The 27,500-nt window shown below is 44.9% G+C and overlaps 1 protein-coding gene across 1 annotated transcript in view; it reads right to left on the reverse strand.

The window, feature by feature from the left end:
* The window catches only part of col14a1a (collagen, type XIV, alpha 1a), a 111,196-nt gene that overhangs the window by 20,774 nt on the left and 62,922 nt on the right, over positions 1-27,500 (reverse strand). Inside the window, 12 exon segments of the mRNA XM_030370388.1 lie at positions 315-410; positions 2,766-2,819; positions 8,203-8,289; positions 9,179-9,256; positions 11,491-11,649; positions 18,059-18,168; positions 18,435-18,577; positions 19,847-19,985; positions 20,387-20,425; positions 20,685-20,849; positions 21,763-21,906; positions 25,223-25,346. Coding sequence (XP_030226248.1) covers positions 315-410; positions 2,766-2,819; positions 8,203-8,289; positions 9,179-9,256; positions 11,491-11,649; positions 18,059-18,168; positions 18,435-18,577; positions 19,847-19,985; positions 20,387-20,425; positions 20,685-20,849; positions 21,763-21,906; positions 25,223-25,346 — 1,338 coding nt within the window.

Genomic DNA, 27,500 nt, shown 5'->3' on the forward strand with positions numbered 1-27,500 from the left:
CGTAACGCAACAGTGTGGGGAGGTTGATCCAAGCAAAATTAATGGGAGGAAAACATCAAGCCGACATCATCAGTCATATAGCATGTACATTCAAGACATTGTGGTCATACCTGCATGTACACACAAACACACACACAGACACACACGCACACAGACAAGCACGCAAAAACACACACACGCACACACACACACACACACACACACACACACACATATACACACACACAAATGCACGCACACAGACACACACGCACACAGACAAGCGCACACACACAGACACCCCGACGCAAACACACAGGGTGTCATGTCCTTACCGGGGCCCCTTGAATGGAGCGTCCAGTGAGGCCTTGGGAGCCGGGGGGGCCTTGGGGGCCTGGGGGGCCCCCTTCACCCACTGGTCCTTGGAGTCCCTAAAAGCAAACAATCCACCAAGGTATTTAGATTCTACCCAAAACGTATACCTAGTGTTAAGAAATCGGAGGGGTTCTTAAATAAAATAGTTGATGCACCCTGTACATCAAATTCAGCAGCAACAACAACAACCATCATTTAAGGGGAAACAGCTCCAAACAGAAAATGGATGCTACAAATGGTGCTCCTTTGCTTCAGGCTTCGAATAAATATGAGGTTTCAAGTTAAAAGCGCAAAGCAGTGAGGTATAGTAGTCATGGCTACCATTGGCTGTTCAAAGGCCTGCTTGCTCCAGGAAATTGACCTGGGCATGCCTCCATCCACCCAGAACCAGGTCAAGCCAGTACTGCAACATAATAGATCCAGCTTGATGATTTCAAGGGGCAACCAACAACAGAAACAGACCCAACTGGTCAAAGCAACTGTTTTGACCAACACCACACAGAATATTGTGTTGCTGTTCGTTATTCAGACAAATAAAGTTCCACTAAGTTATCTCAACATGTATTTTATATTCGTCTCATGTTTTCTCCTAATCTGTACAAAATAGCATATAGTTCCACAAAACGAATGCTTTTTCTTTTCTTTTTTTTATAAAGACCATTTTGCTGGATATTGATTGTGATTCACAATCCCTTTCAATTGACCTTTCAATGTTTTCCAATGTTCCTCTTCCAAGTCCAATGTTAGAAAATTCAATTCCATATATTTGGTACAAAAGGGTTATCCAAAAGTACATCACAATTCAAATAACCTTCCAAGCAAACCAAAACTAACTTAGACTTGAAAAATAAAGTGGAGCGAAAGGGGACTGAACGTGGTCAAACCCTTTTTTGCCACCACCGTCACTCAAACTTCTATTTATTGGCTAACCAAGCACAGTTCCAGCGTAGATCTTCTGGGCTTCTGCCTCTGTGACGTCATTGCTGTCATTGCTCTACCTTGAACGAAAGTATTACGAGAATCAAATTTTACCATTTCAACATATCAATGCATCGATGAACATTTAAAGGCATCAATTATATTTACATTCAAAGGTATTTACATAAGAAAAGTAATTCATTTGCATTATGGCGAAAACATTCCGGCCCCTAATTCTTGTACTACAAGCAATAACAACACAATTCAGAATTCCAAACATAATAAATTGCACAATGTGCCATACATTTTCACCAAAGAAAAAGGGGGATAATCATAGGAAAACTGAGTCGTAGTAGCAAGCAAATACAAGAGATTGCTTAACGTGTGACTTCTACAACAACATTTGGGCCCAGCAAGAATTGCATGCTCCAAATACAACACAACCATGACAACTATTCAAAGTCTACAAGTAGGGGTTCACAGACAAGTTCCAAGTTCTGGGTGGCCTGGCCATTATCCGACACAATATGCTATAATTGTTGGATGAAGAAGCTCTTCTTTCTAGACAACATTTGGCGTGTGGCTCTATTCAGAGCTGTGGCTTCTTCCACAAAGACCTTGACTCAACAACCAACTCCACCTTTTCCCTCTCGCTTTTCAGCATACTAAATAATAAAATAGTATAACCCGGTTATAGAAGACTGAGAAACATAGCCCCCTTTTTTGTGTTCCCGGTGTCTGTGTCTGTGGAGGAGCTTTGAAAAGAAGTTTGGAAAAATACATATTGGTTTGAGAACAAAGCCTAAGCCATTGATTACCTGGTTGCATGTGAAGCTCAGCTCTATGTTGGTGGCGTGCCAGTTTCATGATTGAAGCAAAACCTTGCTGCGAGTTTTCATGAATCCAATCCCCTTTCATTTCTTTGGGCAGTGATTTATTACCGAGCAGACCATTTTCCGCGAAATTACGATTTTTTTAATAAAACTGGCTAAATTACAGGAAATCAAAACATATCAAGAAGCAGTTTCCAGTACAAAGTATAAGGTAGCTGTTGCGGTAGTCAATAGAGAACCCCACCCTGACTCTATCCAATATAGCAGTCTATCACCTGCTTGATAGCGTTAGCATTTGAAGATGATTCCGCCATGTAATTCCTCCTTAAGTGGCCCTTAAAAAGAATACTTAAGCATACTTAATGCATTAAGCATTAAGCATTGTGTAGTGTCTTATCCTAGCTATCTTTGTTGCGTTCAGGGAATGGGTTAACCTAGCAATTGTACGGGCTTGGCACTTGGTTCTATGAACATCCTTACTGCACGGACATCGATATATTGTTGTTTCCCTTTCTTCTGACAAATGTACTTATTGTTAGTTGCTTCGGCTAAAAGCGTCTGCTAAATGCCCTACATTTAAATGTAAATATAAGTGCAAGTGTGCAAGGTCAAAGGTTAGGCGAATAGCCTGCTCTCAGACAATTTCGCCACGTCACCTACCATGCCTCCCGGCTCTCCTCTGTCTCCTCTGGACCCCCGGATCCCTGGACCGCCCTGGGACACAGACACAAGAACAACAACAACACAATGAACCATGGTGGAGGAAGCCTCGCCCGGCATGCTAATCAAACTGCCAATTTGGCCCTTGGTATGTGAAGAGGAAGGATTCGACACAATACAATCAAGAAAAAAGATCAGTGTAAGTGCTTGTGTTTCCAGATCGTTATACCTTCCAGAAAAGAGATGTTTGTTTCTTAAAGATAAGATAAGGGAAATCACAGGAAACCTCAGCATCAGATCTCCACCACCACCACCACCACCACCACCACCCGGATTTGGACCCCCGGCGATTGGACCACCATACATATTAGAGATGCGCGGATGGGCTATTATTTTATCCGCAAACGCATCACAAACGCATCATCCGGCCGCAATCCATCCACACCAAAGTTTTTTAACCATTTCAAAACCGCAACCGCCCGCCATCCGCCGCGTTGTATTTAGCTTACTACATAGGTTAATATGCCTATTAGACTTTTAAAAATTAAGCCTCGATATCAAAGAAACGCAGACTCAAGCCTATTAATTCCAAAATTCGCTGCAAGTCCACCGCACAACAGTGCAACAATTTTTAACTGAGGGCTACACAACAACCCCAAAACTTGCCTGCTTGACAATTTTTCGTACCTTCTTTCTTAGCTGTGGATGTTATTGAACTAGAAGTTGAATTTGTTCAGTACTTCTCACGCTGCCATTGCCGAATGTCAATTCTGAGTCAAATCCCTCCATAATCTCTTTTAAATTCCTTATTCCTTCGCTGTTTTAAAATATAATTAATATAGAAATAAAAATAACCAAGGCGCAGTCTCATCTACGAGACATTTGCTTAGTGGCCTATAAGGAAAGCGCTGCAAAGAGACGCGACATGGGATGGATCGTCACTAATTTAAACTTTTTTTCTTCTCTCGGGAGTGTGTGTGTGTATTTAACAATGTATATATATTTTTAATTTGATTGGTTTAACCGCCACCCGCCCGAATTTATTGAAAATGTCACATCATCCGCCTGATTCGCGGCTAAACCGCCAACCGCACATCTCTAATACATATTCAGTCTCCCACACAACCCAGGCTGCTATGACTCGCACACTGCTCTTCATCTTCCCTACTGCCTCAATACCTGTGACAAGGCAATGGGTCCAATGCCATCATAACATTGCATATGGTCATAGATTCATGGGCCTTGTAGCAGAAATATTCAGACAGTTTGGCCATATTGGAAGATAGTCCTTCTAAATTGAAAAACTGCCGTTAAAAAAGACACAATGGCCTCACGACCACCTCAGCCTGTTTATAAGTGGGGGCCGTGTATGAGAGATTGAATAACTTTCCGTGTAACTTTCATCTCATCTTGATGTCCGCAGGTTTGAGGTCTGTACCACATCCATCGACCGCACAATCACAGAGAATGGATAGGAGATGGAACGACCATGAGACTAGTTCATATTGTATTGAATAATTTTGAGAATCATGATTAATAGTGGAATTTGCTAGAATAGGGATAGGGCTAGGAATGGTAGAATTGTTGAGAATAAAGTAGGCCCTGCATGGCGATGTTTCAGAGGAATGTACTGATGCAATCCCCTTTGATATTATTAACTGACCGGTGACGTGCAAGCTAAGCACGTGACCTGACAACACTGTGAGCAGTCTGTCCGTACGAGAAACTATCGCTGGTTATCTATATTGAACGTGGGGGGTACACCATCTACGGAGGTCCGGTTTGTCAATGCTTATCTACATCCCTCCCAAAAAACGTTCCCTCCTGTTACCAAGTAAAAAAAAAACTCTGTCAGGGTCATTGATCTCACTGCCGTTTTTCTAATCGCAAATTGAACCGCTTTGTGTAAACATGGCCCAAAGATTAGAGTGTGAACCGGCAGCAGATGTCAAATCGCGCCGTGCCTCTTGCAGTTTGCGTTTCCAGTATTAGCATCTGTGTTTGCATCTGTACGGGCGCATTACAAAGCCCGGGGGGAGCTGCGACCGCAAGCGCTGTAAAACCCGCTCTGACCCCTCCAGCCGCCGGTTCTGGCCAAGGCCAGGCAGCCGCACATCTGCTAGTCATCGGACCCCGTCGGATCAGGGACGGATTGGACGTTTTCTTTCCAGTGTTTGCTTTAATATGGCCCCGCTGGGAATAAAGGGGGGGGGGGGGGGCTAGTGGCAGACGAGTAGAGGGCAGACGATAAGAATAAAGAACAACAAGGGCATGCACCGAGCATGGCCTTAGTTGTGTTGGGGAGAGTGCTTCGTTTGATTTGCATTCCTGTATTTGTTTCTTATTACAGCGTTTGAAACACAATTGCTTAAAGGGGAACTGTCACACTCTGGATGTGACGGTAATATTAGGAGTGGGACTGAAACGGAATTAGACAAATGTTTTTTTTTCATTTTTTTGGTTGCAGGCCTCAAATGAAGCAGCACACTCTTTTATTAGAAAATAGCCTTGGGTAATGGTTCATTTTGTTTTTTTGGAGATTGTCCCAGTGTGATGCCATAATTACCATCTGTATTTACTCCCTCGAAGGCTATAGTGTTTGGCCGGTTGGATTTGTGAATTAAACGACCAAATGCTCTCAACTATTGTATAAACACGACAAAGGAGGATTGCTGTACAGCATTAATACCAATTGTATTTCCAGGAATCAATAGATGATTGCATAAAGGAGGATCAAATAGACAGGTAATGCCTGAGCTGGCTGGCTCCATAACGTTGAAAGATGCAGACTTGAGGGGAGTTGATGGAATAAGTTACGAGAAGCAGGGGATATAAGCGAGTGGCTTTCAGCTTCATATGGGGCTGAGAAAAACCATCCGAATGTTTATTTCTTCAACACAAAGTTGAAAAAGATAAAAGACAAATGATAACATCAAATACACAAAACCATCTGCTGTTGTTTTGTGGATTTTGAGGGATGTACAGTATATTATCCCAAAAAAAAAAGAAGCGAATTCAGCTTCTTTCATCTCATCATCCCCTCCTATTTTCTACGTACTTTGATAAGGGTTCCTGGGTTTTACCCTGAAGGCAGCTGGAGTGGCACCAGCGTGGGGGGGGGTGTTCTGAAAGGCCTTGTGCACCGCGGGGAACCAATAGGGGCTGAAGGGATATGCATTATATATAACCTGTTGGGGCTCAGCGAACCCTACACTGCTGTTTAACAAGAGGAGTTAGGAAATCGCTCCCCAGTCTTCACACGCTCCACTTCTGAGACTCCGAGACACATGACGCATTCCCGTGGACGTTAAGCGATGGCTATTATTTCTGCATCGTGTCGTGCACCACAGATCACTTGGCTCCATTCCCCCCCACCCCCCCGCCCCCCATCGCACATACTTTATTTCACTGCTGAAGGACAAACACTTCTGAGAGAGTGGAGGGAGAGACGAGCTATTAAGGAACAAGATGGATCCTCAATGGCTTCTCGTCGAGAACCAAAAAAGGAGGCAAAATGGCTTCCAAAATAAAAAAAAGAACAATAACAGAAAGAGAATAATATCTGCGGTGGTAAGAGAAAACAAGTCTAACAGATCTGAGGGAGAGTGAAAAAAGACATAAACATAACTGTTCGAAAGGAAAATACAAAAAGAGTGTTATGTGTGAACGATGGAAATTATTTATTGACCCTTAGGGGGAAATTTGGGTCAAGCCACAGTTATTCCCATTCTAGAATATAAAAATATCTAAGCCAAGAAAAAAAAATAAGCAGAGAAGAATTATATGAAATAGAAAATAAGAATAAAGAAGTATGTCTAAATCTGTATGCTACATAATATAACAAAATGATCACATAAAATCTAATAGGATCTATAAATATAAAAAAAATTGAATTATTCTGAGAGAGGTCGGAGAGAGAATGAGTTTGAGAAAGGAGTCGAATAGTATGATGGCCTCAGGCAGGAATGACTTCCTGTGGCACTGAATGTCATCCTGTCCAAAATGGCTGTCCACATAACACTGGGACATTATCCTACTCTCAGAAGGTACATTGCAGGTACCGGCTGATGGGCATAAGTGAAGGAAGGGAGACAACCATCCGGCTCTGGGGCCGTCCATGTACACCAGCATAAACACATGCAGGGGAGGTGTGGAGAATCGCTCAGGCAGCCCTGCAGGGATGCTCTGGTAGATCGGGGCGGCCAGAGAGAGGGAGGGGGGTACGGAGGCAGGGGAAGAGGTTACAGGGACGGTGTAATCGCCAGCAGTGACGGATGTCAGCGGCCTCATAATTACTTTCACGCGTCCCAGCGGTGCGGTTCCACAACCCCCTGGCAGAAGCTCATCCCGGACAGCGGAGACACTAAGCGAGGGGCGTATGAGCAATGCGATGTCACTATGAACACATGCGCCCTCTCTGGCCGGAGTTAGCCTGTACAGCAGCATCGAAGAGCTGATTGGCCATTTGTCACGGTTGCAAAGTCGGCGACACAAAGGCTGACAAAAATACACTTAAAAGGCGATGCAGCAGTAGTAAGTGTATCTTCAAACCAGGTGATAGTGGGATCTGCACTTCTTTTTTTTTTATTGCTGCTCACAGAGAGGAGCAGAGGCGAACAGAGGACGCTACAGAGAGGTGAGCGGGAGGTGAAGGCTGGGAGAGCAGAGAGGAAGTTGGAATAGAGATGCGGAGGGGAGAAGGAAACGAGAGGAATTCAACTGCGGAGAAGGACCCGGAGGAGCACATGTGGTTAGCATGACCGCACAATGCCTCTGTGGGAAATAATTGCAACACGTTATGTATAATTGTATGTGAAATCAAACTGGCTGCAATGGTTATCCGGAAACATGGTAATTGTGTTTACGAAGTTAATAACCTTGCAATAAGGCCTTGTGTAAAATACTGTCAAAAACAATCTCTTTAGTCTGCAGGGCAGGCTGAAGTTATTTTTTGCACCAACGTATACATGGTTTGTTTGTGGGAAAAGTCAAGAGAGAGTGAAATGAAGATGGGTGAAGAAAATAGTTTCTAAATCAATATGGCGGTTGGAAAAGGAAAAATAAATAACAAGAAAACCAGGTGCATGTGAAATTAAAAAGATAGAAATGAAAAAAAAAACACACTTAGGAAACTGGCTGTAGAGTTTGTAGATTGTATCATAACTGCGCTTTTGAACTGGATGAAGAAGAGTTTGTTCTCTTATTGTTGTTAGTAGATCGCATCATAACCTTGTATAACTATTCATCAAAGGTAGAGGAGTGTGGTCTCTATTAGTTAGTAGATCACATCATAACCGTGTCTATGTATCGGAGGTACGTGTGTGCTCTTATTAGTTGGTAGATCGCATCATAATTTATCAGAGGAAGAGGAGTGTGTTCTCTTATTAGTTGGTAGATCGCATCATAATGTATCAGAGGAAGAGGCGTGTGTTCTTACTGGTGGCCCGGAGGGTCCGGGAGGTCCTTTGCTGTCCTGTGAGCATGTGCAGGCATGGGGCATGGAGGGACACTGCTCTTCGACCCTCTGAAAACATAGGATGTTGCAGATTATTATGTGATAAACTACAGAGCTTAGAGGCAGTCGGGTGATCCCTAATAACTCACGAGCAGATGAGCAACTCCCCATTAGCGTTGTCTCATCAGAACTACATCGGCACTACAGAACTAATGCATGTTGGATTCAGGGTCACAGCTAATGGCCAAGACTTCACATTTGCGGACATGTAAATAAGTATTGATTGGTGAGAGTTGATCAGCCGAAGGGGTTATGCCACATGTCTCGATGAGTTGGTGCCAGTGTCAAAAGCTGACGGTTTAATGAAACAAACCCTGGGGCGATTCAAATAAGTAACCATGTTCGTGTGTAGATTCAGAATGATAGATCACAAAATTCAAGTTTCACGCATAATCCATAATATAGTAGGCTCAAACTTAATAAGAGCAATGAAACAACAGAACGGTAACAGATGGAATAAAGTACCAATAAAACAACAAACTGAAAATGATTAATATGTTTCCTTTTTATTGTTTATCCTCCTGGGGTTTGTATCGCCTTGTGTATAGTTTTTATGCCTGTGAGGCATATTGTGACAGCCTGTTTGATAAGGAGCTACAAACATAAAACGTAGTATTATTATTAAGATGTAAATGCACGTGAATGAATGAGAGGGAGCGAGAGAGAGAGAGAGAGAGAGAGAGAGAGAGAGAGAGAGAGAGAGAGAGAGAGAGAGAGAGAGAGAGAGAGGGAGGGAGGGAGGGAGAGAGAGAGAGAGAGAGAGAGAGAGAGAGAGAGAGAGAGAGAGAGAGAGAGAGAGAGAGAGAGAGAGAGAGAGAGAGAGAGAGAGAGAGAGAGAGAGAGAGAGAGAGAGAGAGAGAGAGATAGAGAGAGAGAGAGGTGTGTGCTTGTAACGTACCAATGCTGGAAGCTCACAGCATTTGTCTCGGTTAGCCCACGACGTGCTGCACATGATGTCAAACATCTGGAGCTGGAACTGCACCCCGACACACACACACACGCACACACATACACACATGCACACGCACACACACACACACGCACACACACACACACACACACACACACACACACACACACAATCACATAAACACACACATACACACACACACACACACACACACACACACACACACACACACACACACACACACACACGATTAAATAATGCAATCACGTTTATTTGAAAGAACTAAAGCTATACATCAGATATGAAATTCTTTCTGATTGTTGGTTAAATTTTGTACAATAATTTTTCTGATTTGGTACCATTTAAAGTACAGTTTCAACGACAATAAATAACAATTGTGGAGACCTTATGGCAGCCAAAAAGGTCTAACAACCAGTACAAATGTACTGGAAAATAGAGAAAAATAGAGCAATAAATATCACCTCAGTGCTAATAAACTGTCATAGACCATGTAGACTGCATGGATGTGCCACAAGTGTATTTCAAGCTGTGCTTGTTGACCTAACTGGGTCAAAATCCAGTGCTGTAGATGTGCTGAAAGCAACGACAAGGTTAGGAACCCTATTCACACAACTCACTTTATTCAAATGTATTTTTCTCTTACAGAGCCACGTCTAAAAACAATGATCTGTCAATCCTGATAGACAATAACGGGATCTGAATCTGAATCTGAAACTGTGATGTGCATTCAGCGCAGTAAAGACACTGTCTGGTGATAGATATACATCCACAATTTAGGCCTGTTGCTACAAAAGGAACGCACGTACATTGGCACATAAGTATCAGAGTTTTACATATTTTATGCAACATTTGTGTCAAGGAAAGCACTACTCAAAAGCACCTCTTGTAATATACTACTGGTATTATATAAATAAATATGTTCTATGAAGTGAAACTAACAGCCTTGTGTCCAGTTTAGTGCACCTTCCTTCACTCCATGCCAAGAGAGTGTATTGAAAAAAACCTGTTACATTGTATTCTTTCCTGCTATGGTTTACTCGATCAATAACATCCGGAGCCTTTAAGACGCAATAGGCAAGATTTGGAATGTTCACAACAATAACAATATACAAATCCCTCCCATTGGTCCAGTGGCTTATAGCTCCCGCCCTTCAAAAGCCTCTCCCAGATAAATAGCCTTTGAATGGGAGGAGCCTTGCTAGGATAAGCGGGATTGGTTCTTTTTTATAGACCTCCTTAGCATATGGACTTTCTGACGGCGTGACAGTAATAAAATTAAATCACCTTGTAATGTTACAAAAAACTTGTTCTGGCTTTCTATAAATGTACAGCTATAAATTATGACATTAACAAGATAGAAAAAGAGGGCATATTAAAACTTTACCCTTAATTACTGAATGTAATCATTGTAAACAGTTTTAGAGGCACCGATGATCGAGGCTAAAATAAAAACATGAAATCCAACAGTATTATCTGCAGGGGAGTTCAAACTGGCAAGCAGGAAAGTATCAGTCAAAGTGTTTCAATTTCCCTTGAGAAGGAATGGCTGAAACAACTATGGCAATGTTTTCCAGATTATGGTTTATATTGGACGAATGCAGGGAAGTGTTTGACTAGTAGCAGTTCTCTCAGTCCTAAAACAGCCAGGGATATCTTACCAAAGAAAAATATTGCACTTCCTGTAATTCCTTATTTGCTCAGACTGTGGGTATAATGGGTTCACCTCAACATTTAGTTCACCAACTCAAACTACTGAATATATTGGTAAGAAACTTTGGTTGTTATTGTGATGACTTTTTAGGAGTGAGTCAACAGTCCATTATAATGTATAACAGCTAAACAAACACCTTGTCAACATACAGCAGGGATGAAATGCAATATTTGGTTGAACAAGGGGGCATCTGTATTTGAGTTTTACCTTAAATCTAGGGGGCTTCATTTATAGGTTGTCAGCTCTCTGGTTGACTATAACGCAAACATTAATATTTCTATGTTTTCACTGGATGGTAACCTAAGACACATGCAGAGAGTAAAAAAAAACGTGTGGGTTGCTAAGCAGGGCAGAGTCCGTCTAATAGCAGATGTGACTTTGAGGGTATAAAAAGTTGCACTTAAAGCCTCACAGAATCACTTCTAACATAGAAAACCACAAAATGGCACATTTTGAAGAAGCCCTAACTGTAACTCAAGACTCTGTCTGTGAGAGTGTGTGTGCGTGTGTGTGCGTGTGTGTGTGAGTGCATGTGTGTGCGTGCGTGTGTGTGTCTATGTGTACTGACCGGAGCAGAGTTCTCTCGCGTGCCACGCAACCGCACCATCCTCCCTAGAACCTCCAGGCCATCGATGGTGATGTTCCCCGACGCGCTGATGGCTTTCTCCCCCACCACGGAGCAATCCAGCACCACCCGCGCCGACGTCTTGCCCACCGTCACGTGGAGCTGTTTGGAGGAGAAGGAGGGGAGGAGGAGGAGAGAGGTGGAGGAGGGAGAGAGGAGGAGAGGAGGAGAGGAGGAGGAGAGAGGAGGAGGAGGAGAGAGGTGGAGGAGAGAGGAGAGAGGAGGAGGAGAGAGGAGGAGAGGAGGAGAGAAGGAGGAGGAGAGAGGAGGAGGAGGAGGAGGAGAGAGGAGGGAGGAGAGGAGGAGGAGGAGAGGAGAGGAGGAGAGAGAGAAGTGGAGGAGGAGAGGGAGGAGGAGGAGAGGAGGAGGAGGAGAGGAGAGAGGAGGAGGAGAGGAGGGAGGAGGAGGAGGAGAGGAGAGGAGAGGAGGAGGGAAGGAGGAGGAGAGAGGAGGAGGAGGAGGAGGAGGGGAGAGGAGGAGGAGAGAGGAGGAGAGGGAGGAAGGAGGAGGAGGAGGGAGAGGAAGGAGAGGAGGAGGAGAGGAGAGAGGGAGAGGAGGAGGAGGGAGAGGAGGAGGAGAGGAGGGAGGAGGAGAGAGGAGGAGAGAGGAGAGAGGAGAGGAGGAGAGAGGAGAGAGGATAGGAGGAGGAGAGAGGAGGAGGAGAGAGGAGGAGGAGGAGGAGAGAGGAGGAGGAGGAGGAGGAGAGGAGAGAGGAGGAGGAGAGGAGGAGAGGAGAGGAGGAGAGAGGAGAGAGGATAGGAGGAGGAGAGAGGAGGAGGAGAGGAGAGGAGGAGAGGAGGAGGAGAGGAGGAGGAGAGGGAAGGAGGGGAGAGAGGATGAGAGGAGGAGAGGAGAGAGGAGGAGGAGAGGAAGTGAGGAGGGGAGAGAGGAGGAGAGGAGAGAGGAGAGGAGAGGGAGAGGAGAGGAGAGGAGAGGGGAGGAGGAGAGAGGAGGAGGAGGAGAGGAGAGAGGAGGTGGAGTGGAGAGGAGAGAGGAGGATAGAGGAGAGGAGAAGGAGAGGAGGAGAGGAGAGGAGAGAGGAGGAGGGGGGAGGAGAGAGGAGGAGGAGAGAGGAGGAGAGAGGAGGAGAGGAGGAGAGAGGAGAGGAGGAGGAGAGAGGAGAGAGGAGATAAGGAGAGGAGGAGAGGAGGAGACCAGCAGGGTAAAATTGGGACACATATTATTGACAACTAAACATAATTTATTTCTCTATTAAGTAACTAGTAACTATCTTTATCACACGGCTCTTCTCACAACTGTGGAACACTGCGTTCACTTGCATGGGCCTTGAAAACTTCCGGTCGTGAATCATTTTTTGATAATTCACCGTTGCTAAGTATATAATGACCGATGTCAAAGGATGGATTTTTTGCCTCTGATTCACATCTTTGGTATCACTCCGCAAGTAGTCCAGTAACTTATCAAGCGTATTTGTTTGCTAAGCGACGTCAACGTCTTTGGCACACTATTTCTCTGCTGATCAACACTACGAATGGTAATTGTAAAAAGACACACCGTGTGAAGTTATTTTTTCCTTTTGGCAAGTAGCCGTGTAATAAGCGGGCTAATGTATAGAAAACTGCCGGTCATTATCGGGAAAATAACCCCCTTCAGGGCGAAGCAAGACATCTCCGCTTCGATGTCGGGGCATATAATCCTGATAATGACCGGCGTTCTATACATTATCCCTTGCATAATCTACTTGATATTCTATAAAGTCCTATATGCGCTGATCACATTTTGTCTATAACTATATACTTTGTTTTGAGACACTTGATAACCTTCTCTGTCAAACGGATATTATATCGTTGGAGATGAATAACTGAGAGCATTGTTGCTGTCTTTGAGGAAACTGTAGAATATTCAAATGAGTTTGGTAGGCTGTTGTGAAGGGCAACTGGATGGTTGATAATATATATATATATTAATGCTGTCTTGGTGGAGAAGCCTCGAACCGTGTCAAACTTGGGTCAAATATATCTATACTGTATTTTAATATATTTTCAAAAATAAGTATATTTTCCAGACAGCGAGACATCGACAAAAATACCAAAGAAAGGCTATTGGTGTCAAGCACAAAATGAGCCCAGTCTAATTATATTGTTGGATGCCCCTGATGCTCAAATGTGAAAATTGGTGCCAAGTGCTCTGAACCATGAAATTTAAATAGCCATGTTGATTTGGTAGTCATGAAGCAGCAACAAACCAAAATGTTTTCAATTAAATTGGACAGCATCCACTCTCATTTGCTTCCATCCCTCCCTCACACGTCGCACTGACACATACATAAACGCATGTACAAACGCACGCACACACACACACAAACACACATGCAAGCAAAAACACACACACAAGTATACTACAAATCTGACACATGCATTAAAGTTCCCATGGCATGCCAACAGGTGTGGGGTGATTAGCCGCTACAAGCCGCTTTGGAAATCTGCCCCTTATGACATCACAGGTGGGAGTGTCTACCTAGATGTGCGACGGATAGATGGGTCGGCTGGTAGACTGATCTATCCAGCACACATCTAGGTGGACATGCCCACCTCTGATGTCATAAGGGGCAGATTTCCAAAACGGCCTGTACCGGCGAATCACACCACACCTGGTGGCATGCCATGGGACCTTTAATGCATGTACACACAACACACACACACACACACACACACACACACACACACACACACACACACACACACACACACACACACACACACACACACACACACACACACACACACACACACGTCTACTACAACACGTTCTACACATAACATAATACACAAAACATGTAAAACATGACATCAAAAGTATCAACAAACTACACAGGAAAACACACAGACTCATTTAAGTGGAGCGACAGCCATGTGGCCTCCAATGATGGAAATGTCCCTCTGCCGGCATCTGGAAAAGTGGCTTAAGAACGGCTAAGCCTGGAATTGGCTCTGCATGGCATGGTTGTCTGTGTGTGTGAGTGTGCATACAGCTCAGCTGCTCTCAACCTGTTTGTTTGCGTACGTGCACATGATGCTCTTGTTCCATCAGCCAGACAGAATCAAGAGCAATTTGTCCCGCTTGTCAAGACATTTAATGGGTACATTTTAAAGGCGCACGACCTAAGTGGCGGAACAAACGGAAAGGGAATGGAACGTCCTATAAAAAGGTCAGGAAAACAAAGGCGGGAATGCCTATTGTGTTCTCAATAAATGCCTTAGGATTATTGTTCCTGGGTTCGCTCCCTGCTTGTTATTCAAGGCTCCACCCTTCAGTCCAAACGGACTCTCAGCCCTTTCCTCTCGCACTCTGGAGAGAGCCTCTGGCTAGCAGGCTCAGAGAAACAGTAGCAGGTATTTTTCTTCTCCATCTTTGGCCCTTAAACGTTTTGATCATTCCAATACGCACAGCTGGACCCCGGGCCAGGGCGACTTCAGCGCCTCCAAGCCTAAAGTATAATGTCGCTCCTACTGCCCTCGTGTCAAGTGAAGGAGCTCAACGAAATGCTGATGTACTCCAGTAAACAAGCGGGTGAACAAGCCTTCCCACACGGTTTTAACAGGTGCGGCAATCTCAATCAGTCTGTTTTTAATACAGTATTATTACAAGTAATAAGGTTGAAGTGTGAAAATATTGAACCAGGCATAATATCATGACAGATAAGCACCTGCTATGCTTGCAGAATATCACAGGAATTTCTCAAGGTACACTCTCTTTTCGCTCGCCCTTCTCGCAGACAGGCCGTGATTTAGTTTGTACACGTCCATATCGGATCAGCTTTATTACAAAGGAGTTACATTGTTTCTCATATATCTGCTCGGCCTCCAAAGACCATATCTCTGGATTCTCATTTATTTGTCTGTTTGCTGTGGGTGCATTTATCAAATCTATAACTTTGTGTTTACTTGTCATCATTTTTTCAGGGGACAAAAAAGTTGAATAACATTATGGATTGTGTTTTTGGAAAATCGCCCTTTGCGACCGAATCGCACGGATTTAGTGTCGCAGTTTCACTCTATTGCATTTTGAGTGAGGAATAACATAAAGCAAACAGGAACTGAGTTAACTCCATATAGCATTAGCTTAATCTGATATCAACCGGAACAACATAGTGATGTTATTGTTATGCATTATAACCCACTTGAGTTCAGCTCTGGGTCGATTTATTGTTAGACTCAGGCGATAACATTATACTTTAAGGACAAGTGAAACTATAGAGTTTCCCTCAAAAAAAGAAAAGAAAAATGTGTCTGCTGATAAAAGTTATCTCTGGGAACTTTGCCCATACAATATACAGGAATTAAATATACTAGGATAGGAGAGAAAAAATAACTTATCTTCTTGAGACTGGAAGATAAGTAAATTGGTGCAGTAAAAAAGCGGATTCAGCATGTTTCCTTTATCCCAACTCCCTCAAGTACGGGCTCAAATGAATCACTTACTTGCATAATTGAACAATTAAAAAATGGCATTCTCTCTCTCTCTCTCTCTCTCTCTCTCTCTCTCTCTCTCTCTCTCTCTCTCTCTCTCTCTCTCTCTCTCTCTCTCTCTCTCTCTCTCTCTCTCTCTCTCTCTCTCTCTCTCTCTCTCTCTCTCTCTCTTTCTCTCACACACACACTCTCTCACACTCCCACTCAATCTCTCTCAAACTCAACTATATACATGTGCGTGTTTGTGCATGTGTGTATGCATGAGCGAGTCTGTGTATGCATGTGTGTGTGCTTCTGTGAGTGAATGTGTGTGTGTGTGTATCTTTTCTAGTCCTCCTTAGTCAGCAATATCTAAGCAGCTGAAAAATGGCTGTTATTATAAGTTGTTATAATAAGTTACTGACTACATTGTGGAATAGATCCTTAAAAAGAAGGGTTTGAAGCCTCTCTCTGAAATCTCGCGAGAATTGCAGTCGCTGCAGGTAGAGAATGGTTGAAACATGATTGAGATTTGGAGGGAGAAGTGCCGGCAAGAGTTTGTTGTGTTGGGCTACAGAAAACATAGCATGGGGTTATCTAAAATATTTGGGTGGAGTGAGGGTTGAGTAATGATAATAGGGAGATTTCCTGCAACAACTAAACTCTGAAGATCTCTGAGCGAGACTACTCCTTCAGCAAGTCTTGGTTAGACACAATAACAAACAGAAATGATGAATCACAAGAAAGGTAAAAAAAAGACACTGGTCTAAAACTAGCGTCCCTTTAGATCTGTGTTCAGAAATCATACATCACAACTCAAAAGGAGGTAATACAGTAATAGCCAAGTACAGACAGATAAACAATCTTCAACCCTCTAACCCCAAAGGATAGCATATTTAAAATACATCTGGGGTTACTTCTCTTCAGATTTTTCACCATGGGACATAGTCTAGTCTACACATGGATTACACATCGGCTCTTGGTCACTAATCCCAGGGTAAAACGATATCCGCCACCTCATCTACAAGCGTGGTCGTAATAATTCACGAGCGCGAAGGTGCAATAGCTCATCTCCTACTTTCAGAACACACAGACATATAACTTTGAGAACCTAAACATAAAGTGAAGTTGAAGCTAGAAGAGCGCGTCTATTTTCAGAATGTTAAGGTCTAGTCCCTGGTATTTTTAGTCAGCCATCTGGATTCAACAAGTAGCACGACCCAGCTAGCTACCGAGCTAGGCGCTGATTTGGTGCAGGCCTCCGCTTCTAGAAACACATGTGCTGGGTTTGATATGCCGTCCAAGAAAGAGACAATCAGGTATTCATCCGAGAATAACTCCCGCCATTCTGGGATGAAGAACAATGTGCTCCTCCACATCGCAAACAAAATTTGAGTCTGATAAAAGAACTGTGTTCATGACAGCTGCAAACGCAAGACAGAGAGATGCCTATAATAGCAGGATCTATTATTACCTGTGGAGCAGGTACAAAGAAATGACGTTCATGAGAATGAGTATAGACTGGAGTGTGGCTCTTGAACAACGCTGACAGCGTAATTGAGTGTTACATATGTGGTAAAGAAAACTTGCGCTGAATCTTTTGGTATAATTTGGTATTTTTAAAAGAAGGAATTTTCCCTCTGCAATACCATTAAAGTGACTACTTGTTGATGGTTCGTTGGTTTGCTAAGTTTCAAAATCGGAGCCGACATATGTTTTAGGAGTTATCACTAAGGAGTTATTAGAGATGATTCACTACAGTGATTCACAATGTTCCCTATTATTATTATTTCTTTAATATTCACTAGTTTTCTTCAATTGAAATGCGGCATAGAGAAACTGCTTATGAAAAGATATATTTTTTAAAGCTGTTTTTTCGTCCCCATGCTATACCTGAGTATATATCAGGCTATGTCTGGGTAAAGTCTGGTGTATATGTGAATACCTGGGTCTTATCACAGATTATGAAAGTATATGTAATATAGACTGGTCAAAGTGTCCTTCTCCCATATCCCTTGAAACATACTTGCTGGATTGGATTGTGGAACACAGCGACTTTGACTGGTATGACGGCCTGCTGTGAACGAGAAGGAGGAACCAACCTTGTGGAAGCTGCCATGGAAGAGCTTCCTGATTTCAGGTCCTTCAAAAGTGACCGTCTGGAAGTCTCCTTTGTAGTCATAGTTGAAGAAGGTCAGGGTCTTCTCAGAATCTGGGGGGCGAGGAGAGGAGCAAAGTGTAAGAGAGGAGTTTAGTTTTCTCTGTTGAAAATTATGGATGACAGGATGTGAAAACGTAGTACTACAGAGGGATGTATACACGACACCCTAGTTCACTGAGATGTACATTAATCATCTTGACATCCTCTTGCTTACATTGGCAATGTATTTGCAAGATGATGTCAAAAAGATTATTAATGTATATCTCAAAGCTAGCTAATAAACACTGGATCTCAGGGGCGTGGTCAGGAGTACTCACTGTCCAGAATGAGTCCCACCAACGGCTCCTTCTCCTTGTTGAGGATTTCCCACAATGCAAAGGGCTCCTGGGGCGTCTCAGGGAGCAGGCGAAGAATCATTGAGATGGTGTAATCAGATGGCAAGCCCTCTGGATGGAGATACCTAGCACACACACACACACACACACGTACACACGCACGCACGGACACACGCACACACACATGGACACACACACAGCACACACATCAGGGTCTTTGTAGCTCAACAGTGGACATAAATTCTTCAAACATCAAAGCACCTCAGCCCATTTGTAAAAACTTTTTCATGGAATGTGAAGGCGGGGTCCTCGATGAGGACCCTTAATCTCTGTCAACATTGTAAATAATACCCCCATTCAGCCAACTCTCCACCATAATAAATAAGTCATATTAGCTCCTCAAAGCCCCCATCGGCTGCCACCGGAGAACAAATGAGATCCACATGATTTGAAAATACGATATGTGATATTGTAAATAGCTAAAGCAGATGTGATTCCAAAAAGACTGAAATAGTGGCACGTTTTATTCAACTGTGGCTCCGGTTCGCCGCAGCCACATCCACTGAATGATGAAGGCCATCCCCTTCGGGCATCACGGCGGCAACACTAAACGTCCATCACAAGCCCCTATTGGGCAAGAGGCACTGCCTCCATACTGCTGAGAGCATACCAGAGAATATTCCCTTTTCTTGGCGTATTACCTACGGTACCTCAAAACAACTCAAGATGGAAAGCATACCCCCTCCCTGTTATGAATGGGACTTCAAGCCTGATTTCCTACTTGATTCGTCAAACAAAAGCCCTTAAACATGTACCCCACAACCAACGGCGGGTAATGTGCTGAGGACAGATCCAATTTCGTGCGCATTGGCTACAGCAGGGCGTTGCAGAGTGGCAAAGTCCAAAAATGATATTTTGGTTGGCAATAATGTAACGTTTGCAGGAAGCAAGTGTAGCAGATCTCTGGCTGCTAATTGAAAGTATGCCTGTGGTTGGGTCCTGCCGTGGCAAACATGTAGCCAATCCCTATCAAGGGACTGCTTTCTTTGTAGGGAAATGGGGTGGATCAACACTAGGCTAAAAATAACTCCTCAAACTAATGAAAAGACACCAACGGGAACATGGCCTTGGATGTGAGACTGTAACGAAAATGATTTTATGCAACAATATGCCCAAAAATTTCTCTATAAAAGTGTTTGATGTTTCAACTAACTAACTAACTGACAAACACACTGACTGATTCACAGACTGACTGACTGAGTCACAGACTGACTGGCCGACCGACTGACTGGCCGACTGAGTGACTGACTGACTGACTGACTGTTTGCCTGAGGCTCAGCTGACTCACTGAGTCACCTCCTGACTGACGGGCTCGGCTCAGTAGAACGTCTTACTTGGTGGGCTGGGACACCAGGGCGTCCCTGTGCAGTCGGTAGCAGGGGAAGCTGTTGAAGGAGCCGGGCTCCAGAGACACGCCCGGTACGGCGCCGTACTCCTTCTCCACCAGGCCGAACTTCTCCATCATGCGGAAACCTGCAGCCGGGCACACAACGGTTAACAATGGTTATGGCTTCGTCACCTCCGTCATCGTCCTCATACTCATCATCATTGACGTTGTCTGCGTCGTCATCATCACAAGTCACCACCTTCATCATTTTCATATTCATCGTTGTCATATTCAACATCTTTACCATGATCATGATCATCCTCATCATCATCATACACAACCCATCAGCATGAGATCCCAATTACGATGAGGACCTTGACTCACGTCTACGTGCATCTTTAGAAGGCCACTACACTACAGTACATTGCAATACATTCATTCGGCTGTTGCTTTCGTCCATTACGACTCATCATGTGTGCATTCACCAATGAAGACAGAAGATCCATTCTAGAAATAAGAGATCGAGAACTTCTATAATGTTGTTTACCTGCCATGGTGTTTCCACTCATCAGAACCGAAGGACAAGCTGGAAGACAAAAGATTCAAAATCCATTGGGTCTGTTAGTGCGGTCATCCCTTCAGCACGATCAAAGTTCACTTTTGCGTGAGTTATGCATCCCTTTATTTCCCAGCAGCCCCGTTTCTGTTAATACGAAGGGGGTTCATCGACATGCGGTGCCTGACCTTCACGATCTAACTACAATTCAACCTTTAGCCGTCATACTTTTTCTCTTTCTAATGAAACCTCATCCTATCCACGTTAAATACAGCATTCATCAACTCACTGGCTGTGGCGGCCTCGCAGACAAAAGTGATGAGCTGCTCCTCGATCTTCTTCACAGCGTCCAGGTCATCCACGAAGAAGACGTGTCTGTCGCTGGGCTTGCTGGCGATGTTCACCAGCTCCCCGTAGTCTGCGTCCGCAAAGCCGATGGCAAAGATGATGTAACCTGGCAACGGGAACAACAATCAAAAAAGGTCATGCTTCCAAATAAAGACAAAAGGGAGAACGGCTAATAATTAAAGCAGCTCAAAGGGAATGCGTTGGATGCACGAAGATGGCCTTTGTATTTCAGCCTTGACTTTGATTTAAAAATCAATAGTTACTCAACGGGATTCTCAAACCGTCCCTCAATGTCATTCTCATGGAGTTTGATTTCTTCTGAAAGGGTAAATAAATCCCATAATCACTTTTTTCTCAGTTTAAAATGGTTCCGGTTGTGTCTCATGAAGTGTGGATGAATATTTTTATGTTATTTAGAATAAAATGAATAAATTCGTTAAAGGGGGAATTTCTCTTTAAAAGCAAATGAATCTGCCAATTCTAGCATAAAAAAGGTTTTCCAGAGTGCTGGTTTCCTATACACTGCACACGCTGGTTTGATGTGAGTTTTGACTATGTTTGACAACACCCCTCCCACTCGCTCCTATGGAACCCAACGTGACTGTCACCACTTCTCAGATCACACTTTTGGAAACAGGCAAGCGGAAGTTCTCCTTTTGAAACTGGGGTTTACTCACCGATGTTTAATGTGTTTACACATTAATGTGTTTACACATTAAACATTACATCCTGCATTTCCAAATCAACATTCCTATCAGGGGACATTCCCCCGGGGGGGGGGGGGGGGGGGGGATGGTCTAACATTCATCCATTCATAAACACATTCATACACACATTCACACGCCGACGGCGGCGCCAGCCACGCCAGGCGACATCGAGCTCTTCGGGAGCAGCTGGGGGTAGGTCGGGTGTCTTGCCCAGGGACGCCTCGACGCTCACTCACAGCCAGGGATCGATACTCGCCAGTCGACCCGCTCTACCTCCTGCGCCGCTGCCGCCCCCCCCCCCGACCCACCCACCTTCCACCTGCATCTCCTTGGAGACGGTGTTGACGTCGTCCTGGGAACGGCCATCGGTCAGGACCACCAGCACCTTGGGGACCCCCCGCCTCGCACCTCCGTCCGGGGTGAAGATGGACTCCTTGACGTGCTTGATGGCGCGGCCTGGGAGAGGGGGGTTCAACGACGGGGGAGAACAACGGAGGAACACCGTTTATATCGTGGAACAAACGATATGCCGACATCCACAAGGAGCAGAGGCACACTGACGCTTATAAAGTTACATCGCTCGACGTGTTGTCCCTCCCTCGTGTGTAGGAGACACAGATGTTTTGTGTTAAATAGGCCAGGATCTTTTGTAAAGCCGCTTATAAGATTCATGTGTTGTGATCTGGGTCCCAAGTTCCCAACAGACCCTCCCCCCCCCCCCCCCCCCCCCCACACACACACACACACACACTTTGTAGTTGCTTCCAGAGCAGAAGTAACCGATGTAGTACCGACCTCCCTATTATTTTATGCGTGTGTAGAGTATGCCGTTATTATGAATGGAAGGATTCCCAAGCCAGACTTGGATACAGTTCTCTTGGGATGGGGGAACTTTGAAGTGCAGGCTCAGCCGTTTTAACCTCCCTCCTCTGCATTTAGACAAACTCTCACCCTCCTTGGCTATCCCTTGCTAACATAATAGGGGTCAAAATCGGTCATCGTTACGTGACATGATCTTTGCTGTTTGTCACGTTGCAGAGAACAATTCCACCCTGCCAAGTCATTCATGTATTATGCATTTGTTTTTCTTTTTATTTAATAACAGTCTAGACACTGTACGTGGCTGACTTTGCAGACTGCGTCAAACTACTGCTGCAAATGAACACGATAATCTGGAAACGGATGTTTTGTCGCATAAAGTAAAAGTAGAAAACTCTCAGCAGAGCTCGTAGGGAACTCCAAAAAAACACGAACGATATTGCAGAGCTTCCTGGCGATGGATCAAATGGCCCATTACTCGCCTGCCCGTATTGTGTACTGGCTGCGCATTGTGTGCCACATAAACCTTCCCCTCTCTTCCCAATTTCACCCCCTTCTACACAGCTCGGGCACGGGGCCCCGGGTTGCGGTGTATTTCAGTCCGGAGGTGTCAGGGAAGACGAATGGCGGGAGCAGCAGGCCAGTAAGCCGCCATGTTGTCATTTATCGGCCGGTGATATATCTGTTCCCCCGCGCAGACCTCCCCATCCGATTGAGCTAGGTCAGTGGGAAACAGCAACAGCCAGTCAGCCGCAGAGCGGGAGCCTCACGGATCAGAGCGATACGCGGAGGACGGGAGAGGGATTGTTTCATTCCTGCGGAAGGCATTGAAGCCCTCTTTCTAGTGTGTGTGGTGTGGGTGTGTTTGAAAGTGTGTACGTGTGTGTGTGTGTCTGTGTGTGTCTGTGTGTGTGTGTGTGTGTGTGTGTGTGTGTGTGTGTGTGTGTGTGTGTGTGTGTGTCTGTGTGTGTGTGTGTGTGTGTGTGTGTGTGTGTGTGTGTGTGTGTGTGGTGTGTGTGTGTGTGTGTCTGTGTGTGTGTGTGTGTGTGTGTGTGTGTGTGTGTGTGTGTGTGTGTGTGTGTGTGTGTGTGTGTGTGTGTGTGTGTGTGGGTGTTGGTGTGTTGGTGAATGCTTACAACTGTGTGACCACAAAAAGGATAACTCTGAAGGAGATATTATTATATGATGAAATTCTTCTCCCTTTCCTGATACATTAATCATACCAAGCATGATTTTCAGCAGTGACTATTTAGGAGTTAAAGGGGCAAAACAACATTTTTGCTGTTGATGTATATCGTTCATTTCGCAACGTATAGATAACATTGTGTTTACCATAACAGTTTTTATAATATCTTTGTAACACAGCAGAGAACGGCTGGGAGTTTAGGAAAAAGCAGAATAAACTGCATACATTTCAGTAACTGTTGGGAAATGGCCAATCATGGATGATATATTTGTGGGAGCATTTTCCCCAGCAGTCGAGGATTACCAGTAATACTGCTGTAGATAAGGGAAGTCAATCAACCTGTCTGACACACACACACACACGCAGGGATTAAGGATAATTCTCAAAGTACCAAATGAAATCCATAACACTAACTCACTGACATAGATTCACATACTGTACACACACACACCACACACATACACGAGCACAAAATCCATAAAATCCCTAACTGTGAATATACAGTCGGCGTGGCGTTAAGGATTAGCACAGATAATTCTTACGTTTGAGAAAATCAATCATTGTGACACATCCACACACAGAGACATTCAAGCACACACACGCACACACGCAAACACTTTCACACACACACGCAAACACTTTCACACTTTCACACACACACACACACACCACACACACACACACACACACACACACACCACACACACACACACCACACACACACACACACACACACACACACACAGTCAGGCCTAATGCTTTAATGAATACATATGCATAGCGTTACAATCCGGGCTCGGCTAGTCTCCCAAATCCTCCCCCACTTGTTTCTGTCCTCATTCTCGAGTACGGCCTGCGCGCTCACTGGGGACGCACAATTACCACAAGTGGAACAGACAAGACGAGGAAAGAACTCTGGAAGAAAATCCGCTAATTTGAGTAGCCCCAGTTTCCATCCAACGGATCCGTCAGATGCAGAACAAATTGTGCCGTTGCAATCGTTGCAGCCTGCCGATGTTGTGCTCCCTTTGTACCAAATGAAGTTAGTCGTGTTAGTCGAAACATTTTAAAATGGTCTTATTCATGTTTGAAAGATAGTGGGGCTAAGGAGGATTATGCATGTTTACTTAATGCATCCCACGTTAATTGCACTTAGATTAATAGCACACTATAAAGGCTTACTAAAATGAGGCCATGTATTATGGACAAAAAGGCGCTGGGAACCAATTGAATATCAGAGTCTGGAGAGAAGAATGCAGTGCCTGTATTGCTCAGGGGACGGTTCCAGGCCTTGTGCTTCATTTCCATCAGAGGACTTCAGTGAAAGTAAAACACAAAGGTTGGTTTCAGACCCATACTTTTGAATGAAGGCTCGAATCAGGAATAAGAGAAAGGTTACGGATTACATTTCTTCATGTAGCACAGTTATTTAGATAGTTTGTAACAAATGAATACCTTACCAACCCTCCCTTATGCTTTACTCAGTGTGTCACTCGACTAAAAAAAACTGCTAAATGAATTGCGCTCGCACTCGAAAATAGCAAAATGAATTGCAGTTGTATTCCATTTTACCCGAAATGCAATTAAACAGCGGTCAACTGATTCGCCCGACTCAATGTAGTATGTTTCTGGTTTTTTTCAGTTCCGCAAGTGACCGAACGTCTAGGAAACGGTCCAAGTTGTCTCTTCTCTGTTTGGGATCCTGAAAACAGTTTTATTTGCCGTGGCCGGCGACGCATGCACTCCATGCCCTGTGGTTCCCCTGACCTGTCTTGGTGTTTCCTCCCTTGTATCTAATCCTCTGGATGGCCTCCAGCAGCGCCTCCTTGTTACCATGGGAACTCAGCTGGAACTCGGTGCGTGCGTCGTCACTGAACTGGGCAATGGCCACCTTGTGAGGGGGAGAGAGAGAGAGAGAGAGTGTGAGAGAGAGAGAGAGAGAGAGAGAGAGAGAGAGAGAGAGAGAGAGAGAGAGAGAGAGAGAGAGAGAGGAGAGAGAGAGAGAGAGAGAGAGAGAGAGAGAGAGAGAGTGAGACAGAGAGAGAGAGAGAGAGCGAGAGAGAGCGAGAGCGAGAGCGAGAGCGAGAGAGAGAGAGAGAGAGAGAGTGAGAGAGAGAGAGAGAGAACGAGAGAGAAAGAGAGAGAGAGAGAGAGACAGAGAGAGAGAGAGAGAGCGAGAGAGACCGGGAGACAAAGTTAGAGCGACAGGGAATAGGGCAGGGGGGTGAGAGGAATAGGAGAAATTTTTAGATACTTCGATTCAAATGGCATTTTAACGGTGAGGCCATTAGGACCCATTTGCATTTCACATTCTAATAAAGTGCCTGGTCATAAAAAGTGAAAACAACATGTGTATACATATAAATATATATTTATACAGCCTCAGGCATCTAAACGAGAGAAATGGCCCTTTTTCAGCCAGCCGGTGTAGAAAATAGGACCAGTGATCATCAGCGTGTGGTTGCTAACGGGATGCTGTCATTGGCTTGGCCTCGTCTCCTCTCTGGAGCCAACCGTGCTTAGGCAAGTCTTCAATACTCAGTCAACGCTCGCAATGCTGCCAATGTTTTGCTGTGCTGGCGGAGCTTTGCATAGTGTATGGTGGTGGGGTGATTATCTCTGTTGGGGTGTGTATAGTGTTTGTTGGGGTGATTCTCTCTGTTCCGGTGTGTATCGTGTGTGGTGGGGTGATTCTCTCTGTTGGGTGTGCATCGTGTGTGGTGGGGTGATTCTCTATGATGGGGTGTGTATAGTGTGTTCAGGTGATTCTCTATGATGGGGTGTGTATAGTGTGTGTTGGGGTGATTCTCTGATTGGGGGGGGGTGGCGTGTCGTGTGGGGTGTGTCATGTGCGATGTGTGTTGTGTGGTGTGTGTGTGTGTGGTGTGTGTGTTGTGTAGCTTGTGGTGTGTGGGGAGGTGCTTCGCTCTCTGCGTGAGTATAGTGTGTGGTGGGATTCTTCTATGTGGGTTGTGTGCGTTGTGTGGTGTGTGGTGAATAGTGTGTGTGGTGAGGTGCTTCGCTCTCTGGAGGAGTATGGTGGTCTGTGGTGAGGTGGTTCCCTCTGTTGGGGTTCGAATAGCGTGTGACGGGGGATTCTATGTTGAGGTGTGTGCTGAGGTGACTCTCTCATGTGGTGTGTGCTCGGATGCTTCTATCTGGGGTTGTTCGGTGTGTGGTGAGGTGATTCTCTCAGTGGGGGCGTGCACAGTGTGTGCTGGGATGCTTCTCTCTCTTTGGTGTCTGGTGAGGGTACCAAAGCAGCATGGCAAGGAGAATTACTTTTGAGGGCGGAATAAAATAACCCGACCAAAATCCTGCTTGTGGGTTGGGATTGTGCACTCGTGGCGGCTAAGTTAATAACACTGTGTTTGTGTGTGTGTGTGTGTGTGTGTGTGTGTGTGTGTGTGTGTGTGTGTGTGTGTGTGTTGTGTGTGTGTGTGTGTGTGTGTGTGTGTGTGTGTGCGTACGCATACGGGACTGTGTGTGTTTGCTGTGAGTAAAAAAAGAAGCCTTAAACACAAAAAGACGAATCACAATGCCCCCCTCAGATGGGATGAACGGCTTAAATGGTGGAGCCGGCACATTAAAACCCCATCGGAATCATTCACTTTCTATCTTTTGTCACCGTTCCTTTTTTATTACTGATGTCCTGAGAGTGGCGCGAGTCACGTCCGGCGAGACACATCGGCTCCCGTAGCCTGCTGCTGCCCCCGCCTCACCCTCCGTAGCCCCCCCCCCCGCGGAGAGATGAACACGTACGATCGCACAGCGGCGTTCGCCACAGCGGAGGAGAGAGCCCGTCTCTTGACTCCCTGGGAGACGGCAAAGCGCTTTGACGCCGTCAAAATGGATTTTAAATATTAAGCGCTGTGATTTGTACTTGAGGGGAGGGGCTTTCGAATCAGAGGGAGGGAAAAGTAAAATGCATTAGGCCCGGAAATAGTATTTGAAAACCTTTTGCATGTTCGTCTCGCCTCTTAAAGTGATGGATTGAATGTGGTTTCAACGGCACGCTTGCAGACAGGCATCTTGGGGGAGATTG

The sequence above is a fragment of the Gadus morhua genome, chromosome 11, assembly GCF_902167405.1.
Source record: "Gadus morhua chromosome 11, gadMor3.0, whole genome shotgun sequence".
In the NCBI taxonomy this organism is placed as follows: domain Eukaryota; kingdom Metazoa; phylum Chordata; class Actinopteri; order Gadiformes; family Gadidae; genus Gadus; species Gadus morhua.